This window comes from Poecilia reticulata, linkage group LG2 (genome assembly GCF_000633615.1).
Source record: "Poecilia reticulata strain Guanapo linkage group LG2, Guppy_female_1.0+MT, whole genome shotgun sequence".
NCBI classification, from domain to species: Eukaryota; Metazoa; Chordata; class Actinopteri; order Cyprinodontiformes; family Poeciliidae; genus Poecilia; species Poecilia reticulata.
Window position 1 is genome coordinate 22,068,622 of NC_024332.1, and position 9,898 is coordinate 22,078,519.

A 9,898-nucleotide genomic window follows, 5' to 3' on the forward strand; every position below is an offset into this window, starting at 1 on the left:
AAGGGATCAAATTATTGGTTTAGTCAAATTTCTTTGTCCAACTGATTGAATAACCAAATGACTGATTCTGAGCTGCACTGAAGCTGATTTTAGTTCACTGTGGCACTGTGTCTTATGGTGAGTGATCAACTTCTGTTAAAAATTATTAGACCAACTTTGACCTTTTATTGTATAAGATAATGCTGGAAATGATTACGTCTTGTGCCCAACCTCTTGTTGCGCACGGCAAACTAAAATGCAAGTCTTTTTACTTTCATCTTCACTCCAAACCAGAAGCCTCCATCCTTAACCATGAAAAGTGAAAGTGTAAGTTGACTTGTGACTGGACAGGTTCAACAAGCTTTGACACATTGCGCTGCTTCTGATTTTAGACCGTAGACTATTGTTCATGCAGGTGTAGGAGAGGTTTTTTTTTCTTCAAATTACATAAGGGAAGAATTTGCCAACTTGGCTTGTATGGCTTCAACATGCTCTCAGTAGGACATTCTCGGTCAGTCTCTGGACGGTGGAATGTGATGAAGGTTCTGCAGTAGGATGCTGTGCAACAGTGCGTTCAGTGACCCCTCCCTCTGACATACCTGCTGCTTGTTCAGGTGTGGTGGGCATTTTTCTCAAGGCCATGGTTGGTTGTAACCCCTATTGAAAATTATTTTTGCCCTCACAAATGCTGGTGGCTACTGGCAGCACTGGTTTTAGTGGAAACTGTGATGATAAACCTGTTGGCTCAGAAATGAAGATGGAGGCCAAAGCATAGATCCAGTGACTTGGTCTAAAACGTTCAAACCCTTTTGGATCCTGACTGAGACTCTGACCTGTCCAGCATCAAGTCGGGCAGAGAGATGCAGCTGGACGAGCTCAACTTGTGAACAACTTGGAGCTCTTACCTAAGCAGTGTTGGAAAACGGCATCAACAAATATGTAAAATATTAAACATGGTGGCTTAATTGTCTTTTTTTTTTTTTTTTTGCATGTCTAAAACATTTTATAATTTCATCACTGGTCCTGACAAAACTTTGCCCCATGTGAAAAATCTGATTTCTATTTCTTTTCTTTTTTTGTGTGTGTGTTTTCAGAAAACTACCATGTGAGCAGCTCTGACAGGAAGACCGAGTCTGTAGCGAACCTGCAGCCACAGCCGTCCCTCAACTCCATTCAATCCAGCTCTCCAAACGTTTCCAAACGTTCTGGAAACCAGAAGTGGAAGTGGCTGCCCAGTTCAGGCCGCAGGATCAGCTCCGGCAAGAAACCACCCAGCACTAAGCAGAAGAAGCCAGGTGGGACTCGGCTCCTTCTGGGATCTGTATTCATTCAGACTGATGCACAAAACCTTAGTTGTCTACAGAAGGAAACGGGGCGAAGCTGAAACGTTTCCGTTCTGATGCTACAACATGGATTTTTCCAGACAAACGTTGACCTGTTGATATACGAATTAGCTGCTTTTATTGCTGTAGAAAAACATACCCTTCTGTTTTTCCAGAACTTGGTTCTGGAAGAGATGGCAGTGGAAAGGCTAGTGAGCGCAGTCAGCCAGGAAAGGAGGACAATGAAGAGGTAAGCAGAGAGACGGGAGGCTTGAACCTGCTGTTAAAGAAAATGTCAGATTTACAGTAAACATTTTAATTTTATGGAGAAACGAAGGTTAAAAACTAAAATGAACAAAAGTCTCTAAATGAAATAATAATCCCTGTTATCCTGCTTTTGTTCTTCAAAATTTGTTTTTGTTTTGACTGACTCCAGAGTTTAAAGATAAACGCGTGTTTGTGTTGTAAAGCTATATAATAACTCAATTTACATTTTACATCATGGAAAGTAAACGAAGAAAGTTCCTCTTTTTGTGAGGGAGAGATTATATTTGCTTGTCACACGCACACAAACACAGAGTTACAGGCCTCCAGTACATTTCCTTGATATTAATATATGGAAAAAAATGTAGTTCAGCATCGATAGAGTAACGTTTCGACTCATTGCTGCTCATCAGCCTCTTTGTAAGTCAGTCCTAGAAAGTTAAAACCGAAACGCCGAGAGAGGAAAAGAAAATAGCCTTGGGCAAACTTTAAATAATTTCTGTCGGCTGTTCAGCGCCAGCTCCCCAAGTCACACAAAAGACAACTTGGCATCTTTTCCCAGTGTCCAGTCCCAGTTGTAACTGGTACTTAATGTCAGTTCTTGCTGGTTCCAATTAAAGCCGACATCAGTAAACACAACCGCTCCCCTCTGGCTTTAAAATCTGACCTGGGTCATCAGATCTCAACTTCCTGGTTTACATGCAAACAAAGATGTGGACACATCAGATTTCCCTGTAAGCTGAGCGACAAACGGGACATCAGCAGATCTGTAACTGCAGCGCAGATCCATTCACTTACTGGAACTACTGCATGCTGATGAGGTTCACTTATTAAAGCATTAGGGCACCAACACTTGAGTTCCATAATTCAGAGACATATGCACAGCTTTATTTTGCCGGTGTGCATTAAAGAATATGTAAAGGTCAACATGTCACACTCTACTGTCCAGATGTCAGACATCTGCAGAGCTTTGGCAAGGTCAATGAACACAAGCTGAAAAAAAATAATTTTCTTCATGGCATTGTGATATTAGAATATTTTTAAATTTTTTATTTACTTATTAAAGGGATGGTGCATAAAGTGCTGACAGCTCTTATTAAGCCATTTGATTAAGTGTGTCATAAATGTTTTATATTTGTTCATATTTCTGATGATCATCAGAGTGAGATTCCATTGAGTAGCAGCTTGTTTTACCAAAAGCAATTTCCCTAAAAGGAATAATACTTTCTGTCCTTCTTGTCAAGCAGTTGTCACGTAAACGCCACTGGAGCCACCAAAAACTTAAACGTGTCAAATTGTTTTAAGATGCTTTCATGAGCAGCTGCTTGCTGTTCTCTTGTTTTTTTATAAACCTACATAAAGGAGCAGTACTATGTACAATCAACTTTGCTGAGCTTTGCACCATGTTATAATCATCAAAACATACCTGGAGTGTTGCCTTGGTTCTTTCATGCATATTTGAAAAATCCTTTAATCTCCCAGCTGTGCCAAACACCTGGGTGGACCTAGCTCCGCCTTCGAGATGAAGCTCCTCCTTGGAGCTGCAGTTTCCATCTAACAGAGAAGCCCTTCCCACCCCCCGCCCCCCCCCCCACATACACACTGTGACTCCTCCAGTCAACTCCTTCAGACTAGCCAGCAGTAATTGGTAAACTCCTGGTGGAACTGAGCATCTGCAGACACTGGTAGAAACATTAAAGGGTTATAGAGGATAAATTATAATGTCATATTTCTTTTGTTATATTTCCTATATACATTTTGATAACCACTGAAGTTAATATAGTTATTGATTGTGCTATAAAATTGTACTATGTATCTGAACAATTTATAAAACTGCTTCAGTGACTCTTTATTTTTATTTTTAAGATTTCTAATTTTCTCACATGGTTTAATTAGCTACATGAGCTTCCACCATCGAGCCGTAATGATCTACTGCTGTTCACTAATCAATAAGATGGAGATCCTTCATTAGCTGTTCCATGTCTCCTGTACCAGAGAGTAAGCATCAAGGATGGGAACCCTCCATCCAAGCAGTCTCCTGGGATACAGAGTGGTGGGGAGGAGGAGCCAGAGCCAGATGATGAGCCCCACCTTCCTCTTCCTCCACCCATGGAGATCATGAAGGACCCCTCAGCTTCAGAAGAAAAGGTACCAGAGGAGATTTTGGCTTTTCTGAGTTTATTCACCTCAGCTTTGAATTCATACCCACATTTCCTCCAGTAAAATCTTTAAAGCTCAAATTGTTTTTCACAGATTTTACATAATTTTATTTGGAATAGATTTTTTTTTTTATCTTCATTTACACCCTTTCTTACATTTCAATTATTGACTTGGAAAGTGATCACATCTTTTGATGCATCTAAAAAAATTTTAATGAGTTTTTACATGGATTTTCTTTTCAGCTTTGCTTTTCTTCTTCCTTGTTTTCAGAATTGTTGTGATGGAATATAACTTTAACTGGGTTCTTATGGTTTTCCTCCTTTCCTTCCAATCTAACCTACTGCTCCTTCTGTCTTCCTCAAAGTCTTCATCCTTGCTAACATCTCTGCAGTCGTCCTCTGACGTCCCCAGCGCTGCAGAGCTGGTTAGCGCCATAGAGAAGTTGGTTAAAACCAAGATGGTGAGTCACCAGCTTGAGGACAGAACTATCTTCAATCAGAAGCAGGAGAACAAATGCCCACAAAATAACTTACCATATTTTAGTTTTAGAACAAGAAGCAATCTTGGACCCATAAGGTCTGATAGAATCTGTCGTGAAGCTCACCTCACCTCACCTCACCTCTGGGAGTTGAGGAACTTTAAATGTTGAACGTGTTTTTATGAAAATGTTTTACACCCATTTCATTGAACTTGCCCTCAGTTTCTCCTTTCTTTGCTAGTTTGACTTGTTGAATTGAAAAATGTGTAATCGCTCACAGGTGTTATCAAAGAACACAGAACAATCATTAAAATTCAACTGATGGACATTATGGACCCATTAAAGCCCAGATCAGTGTCCAAAGCCCCCCAAAACGTCTTGGTGGATTCCAGTCATTCCATCAGGAAGGAGATCTGGTCTACAGGCTTGTAGAACAAACGGATTAAAACTTTTATCCCCACAGTCAGTTTTTTTGTTGTTGTTTTTTTTTACTGTAGATTTAATGCCCTGACTTAAGGTCACTTTCGTATTACTGAAGTTCAAGTAATTTTTAGCCCAAGCTTTTCATTTTGTAACGTTTTTTTAGCTCAGTCTTCTTGTCATGTAAAATCTTGTGCGATTGTTGGCCGTCGCCACTACTTGTAAATGAATTGCCCTTCAGAGTCCTAATGAAATCTCACAACCAGCCAAAAAGCCACCAACCTTTCTTTACCCAGCTTCTCTGTAGACATGCGAAGGTGGCAATAAATTCTAGTCACAAGTATGATAATCACCTTAGTTCCTTAACTTAAACGTAACTTAATGCTATTGTATACTATGAAAATGTTGTACGACTCTTAAAAAAAAATCTAAATATGAAATGATAAAGGAGCAAATTCATCATAATGCGTTAAGAACATGCAGGCGTCCTGCTGTCTGATGCAGAGCAACACTGTGTCTGTTAGCTGGGTTTGAATCAGCTGCCGATTCCTCTACGTTTGTTTGTCGGATTCCGCTGTGATTCTCCTAGTCAGAGGAGTTTCACTTCGGTGTTGTGGCAGCCTGAAGTTCTTCAGTCAACCATGATCCTTCTGTGGACTACTGCACATTACCATGAGCTGTGTCCGAACTTCATGCATCCTCAGATGAAGAAAAAAAGTTTTCAACCAAAGTAACTGTGCGATTGTTACTGTGGCTTTATTTTCTGTAGTTTGTTGCTAGAAAAGTATCATTTGCACATTTCAAATGCAATGTAATTCTGTGTCTCATGAGTAAAACGTGGCTGCAGCAGATGCTGTGGGATGTTATGCTTAGTTTGACCGAGACACAGTGGGCTGTTTTCCTGGAGGACATTTGTTTAAAGTTAGCTGCAAGACTGCTCTCTGTTCACCAATCAGCTGACAGCGTTGAGCTATCAGCTGATTGCAGAAGAGATCCCTTCACCGCCACTGCCCCCTGCGGTTCGGAAACGTCAGCCCCATGGTCACCCTGCCTGGATGCAGCAGCAGATGTCTGAATGATTTTTTTTTAATTATTATTATTTTTAGATCGACCTGTGAAAAGACACTGTCGCTGTAATTAGTGCGACTAAATATAAACATCTGTATAATCGAGTTTCATTTAGATTCTAGATCTTGCTGGGACTTTAGTCCCTTAAACCTAGAAATGTTCTTCAGGTTACAGAAGGCTGACTTTGTAGCCCTGTGCATGAATAACGTTGCTCGTTTCCTGTTCAGACGGTGGAACCGTACCCAGGCTTCACCCCCCCATCTCCACCGGAACAACACACACCGGTTCAGGCACGGAACTCCGAACAGGACCAGAAAGCCAAAGCTATGAGACACCGGACGTGAGTACTCGGGCCGACTTTCTTCCGCGCTGCTGTGACCCGTAGCATCGCTGCAGATGATAATTATGTGACTGAGGTGTCCACGCTGTGGTTTGTGTGTTCAGGTTTGTCCTGAACGAGCTCATTCAGACAGAGAAGGACTACGTCAAAGACCTGGGAATCGTGGTGGAGGTGAGGATTCCAGACCAGGTTTTCAGTCAGGCGAAGCAGAACGCAGTGGCGTCACCGTCGTTTTCTGTCTCTCTGCAGGGATTCATGAAGCGGATAGAAGAGAAGGGCGTTCCAGAGGACATGAAGGGAAAAGAGAAAATAGTATTTGGGAACATCCACCGCATCTATGACTGGCACAGAGAGTAAGTCTCCCAGATGGGGCTGGAAGCATTGAGGGGTCGTCTGTATCTGCTGCTGACGTTCCTCTGGTGTGCCTCAGGTTCTTTGTCGGAGAGCTTGAGAAGTGTGTTGACGACAACGGGCTCCTCGCAGAACTTTTCATCAAGCACGTGAGTAAAAACGGAAAAGAAGGATGTCTAACGTTCCTGTGTTGAACTGTGTGAAGAGCTCGTGTTTGTGTTGCAGGAGAGAAGACTGCACATGTATGTGGTTTACTGTCAGAATAAACCCAAATCGGAGTACATCGTTGCAGAGTATGACAAATTCTTTGAGGTATGTAGTTGTTTTTTTTTAATCATCATTACCTGACTGTCTTAACATGCATGATTCCCTCATGATTTTCAGTTTTTATTAGTGAGTCACATCAGTCCCTGTTAACATTGTCATTTTTTAACTTGTTCTTGTCCCAGGATCATTTCTGTGACCAATATATTGTCAGAAGCATCTGACCAAACACCAGATCTCTGTGTTGGTGTCGTTCTGCTTTTCAGGGGATCCAGCAGGACATTCAGTCCAAACTGACCATCAGCGATTTCCTCATTAAACCCATCCAGAGAATTACCAAATACCAGCTGCTGCTAAAGGTACCAAACACTAAAACAGCATTTATTTTACACTGTGACCTGGCAAATGTTGCTTTCTCTATTTAATGTTCCAGAGCCTGCAGACACAGTGTGAAGAGCATGGAAATGCATGCATACCCTTTACAAACACAGCTTGTGTGTTTGTGTTTTTAACACGCATGTTACAAACACAAACTGTCTGTTCTCTATACTTGCAACACACTCTGCAGTCATGCTTACATTTCTAAAATAAAACCCATTTTCTTCCTCTTCATTATCTGTACTCTTTGTACTCTTTGTTTTGTCCAAAAACCTAACATACGTTGAAGTTGGTTTGAACGTCTTTTCTAGGCACTGTAGCTTGATAAGCGACCCGTTTGAGTCACTGTTAACTGGGTGCTAATGTTTCTTCTTAGGACTACCTGAAATACAGCTCTAAGGCTGGCGTGGACTGTAAGCAAATCGAGGTAATCCAAATCAATCATGCAGAGAGAGAATACTTTGTGTGTAGAGTCCAGCCCGTATCTGGAATGTTTGGGTATTTTTCCTGAGATCGCAGGACTGTTTTCTGTCTCCCATGACAGAAAGCTGTGGAGTTGATGTCTGAGGTTCCTAAGCTCTGCAACGACATGATGAATCTGGGCCGGCTTCAGGGATATGAGGTGTGTTGTCATGCCGACATTCCACCGACTGGACTCCTTCTGAAACTTCAGCTCTTAAAGCCACCCTGGTTGTCTCTGCAGGGAAATCTGGCCAATCAGGGCAAACTGCTGCAGCAGGAAACCTTCTTTGTGACGGAGCAAGATGCTGGAGTCTTGTCGCGATCCAAAGAACGCAGAGTCTTCCTCTTTGAGCAAATCGTCATCTTCAGTGAACTGCTCAGGAAAGGCTCATCCACACCTGGCTACCAGTTCAAAAAGTCCATTAAGGTGGGTAGACGATGTCAGTGTGGCAGATGTTCCATTGACTGATGCCAGACTTGGAGACGTTCACAGCATTTTACTTCAAGATGACTGAACATGTGCGATGGATGGATAGATATTCATTCAAACACAAAATGGCTGCTGAATGATCGGCATAACTGCTGTTACCGGATCTCCCCACAGGTGACCAACCTGGGTCTGGAGGAAACTGTCGACAACGATGCCTGCAAATTCGTCATGTTCTCTCGCGGCTCATCGGAGCGCTTCACTCTGCAGGCCGCCAACGTCGACACCAAGCAGGTCTGGATCCATCACATCCAGAACATCCTGGATGCTCAGAATGACTTCCTGTCAGGTGCGGACACGCGCACACACACACACACACACACACACACACAACTAAACGATGTGGAAGAGGTGTTTTCCACCGTCCCACGTTATCCAGTGGCAGCTCAACGGAAAACAATCAACTCTAACCTTTTGTGTGTGTTTGCAGCTCTGCAGTCTCCCATTGTGTACCAGCAGTGTCAAAGCACTGGCTCCTCTCTGATCAGACGGCCCTCATCGTCAGGAAACCGGCCATCATCATCCTCCCACAGCCGGCCGTCCTCAGCTCTGGACGGCCGGCTGGACTTCGGTGAGAAGAGCCCTTTAAAAGTGTCTACCTCCAATGGCAGCTCCGCTTGCTTTGAATCCAGTGTAAGTGCCCGCATTCTTGCAGCATGCTCTTTTATTCAGGCATTTTTGGTGCGCCTTTCATTCTGAAACTTGAGTAAACACAACACACACTCTGTACGTCAGCTGACCTAAAAGCTAAGGTTAAAATCTAGGCTGCAGTCCGGTGGGTAGTGGGATATCTAGCACACTGTGCTCTGACTTTGAGCTGCTGTGACTCACTGGAGTCGGACGCAGAGCTGTCTCAGATAGAAGTACCTTTAAGAAAAACTTAAGTTGAAGTAAGTAAAAATAAAAAAAAAATCCCCTTGTTGTTCTCAGTGAGGGAGCAGTAGAAGTCACTAAAACACATCCAGTTCCTCTTGGGGTACATTCACACAGCAGGCAAATGCAACCCTAGTCCAAATTTTTAATTTATCTTTTTGTCCTTATGGAATCTACATGAAAACTTTTTCACGGCAGTCTGAACGGCCAATTCTGATCTTTTCCCTCATGTCACATTCAATCTGACTTTCATGCCATTGATGATCTCGCACCAGAAATCAGACACAGTAAATCTGGATGTAAATGACAGCTGAAAATTAGAATTATGAAATTATGACAGAAGTCGCATCACATCACCACTTCCAAACAGATTTCTCTCCAGAAGTTGCAGCCAAAAATCCTCAAGATGTTCTACTAGTTGGACTTTCTTTTGTGATCTTTGTCTGATGATTTTATTACAATTCAGCTCTTATTGCTGAATAATTAATTAATCAACCCATAGACTGTGGGGTCTGTTATTACTTCCATAAACAGAACACTGCTGTGTGATGTACAAGTTCTTCTTCTGTGCATGCAGAGCGCTTTGGGGTCGTAAACGGTTCACAATTTCTATTAGTCTGTTGTTATGAATTGGAATTGAGCATCTGGACCTGCTTGTTCATGTAGGTAGATGCACATTTTAGTTGAGCTTGAATGTGAGAAGACATGTTGACTCTGCACTGCTGTGATCCCTAACCCCCTCCTCCACCTCTCCCCGCCTCCTCAGCACGATGACTGTAACGGCCTCTTCTCCACCATGCGGGTCACTCAGGACTACTCTGCACTCAAAGAGAACGAGATATGCGTCAGCAGAGGAGACGTGGTCCAAGTCCTGACCATCAATCAGCAGAACATGTACCTCGTTTTTCGGCCGGCCGACAGCCAGTCACCTGAGGCCGAGGGCTGGTTGCCGGGACACGTCCTGGGCCCGCCCACAAAGTCCATAAAAGACTCTTTCTCCACTTCCTCCTTCCCAGCCGCTGTGGCAGATGCCAACAACATCAAGTAAGTCG

General features: G+C 42.9%; 1 protein-coding gene across 3 annotated transcripts in view; it reads left to right on the plus strand.

The window, feature by feature from the left end:
• The window catches only part of kalrna (kalirin RhoGEF kinase a), a 174,826-nt gene that overhangs the window by 146,088 nt on the left and 18,840 nt on the right, over positions 1–9,898 (plus strand). For 2 of the 3 annotated variants that reach the window (XM_008438383.2, XM_008438392.2), the window contains exons 41-56: positions 1,074–1,274; positions 1,478–1,551; positions 3,561–3,713; positions 4,090–4,185; positions 5,919–6,031; positions 6,136–6,202; positions 6,281–6,384; positions 6,462–6,531; positions 6,608–6,694; positions 6,913–7,005; positions 7,401–7,451; positions 7,569–7,646; positions 7,728–7,913; positions 8,091–8,262; positions 8,404–8,606; positions 9,613–9,890. In XM_008438383.2, coding sequence (XP_008436605.1) covers positions 1,074–1,274; positions 1,478–1,551; positions 3,561–3,713; positions 4,090–4,185; positions 5,919–6,031; positions 6,136–6,202; positions 6,281–6,384; positions 6,462–6,531; positions 6,608–6,694; positions 6,913–7,005; positions 7,401–7,451; positions 7,569–7,646; positions 7,728–7,913; positions 8,091–8,262; positions 8,404–8,606; positions 9,613–9,890 — 2,026 coding nt within the window. The remainder of the gene's footprint in view (positions 1–1,073; positions 1,275–1,477; positions 1,552–3,560; positions 3,714–4,089; positions 4,186–5,918; positions 6,032–6,135; positions 6,203–6,280; positions 6,385–6,461; positions 6,532–6,607; positions 6,695–6,912; positions 7,006–7,400; positions 7,452–7,568; positions 7,647–7,727; positions 7,914–8,090; positions 8,263–8,403; positions 8,607–9,612; positions 9,891–9,898) is intronic. The other variant, XM_008438401.2, reaches the window with a different exon arrangement.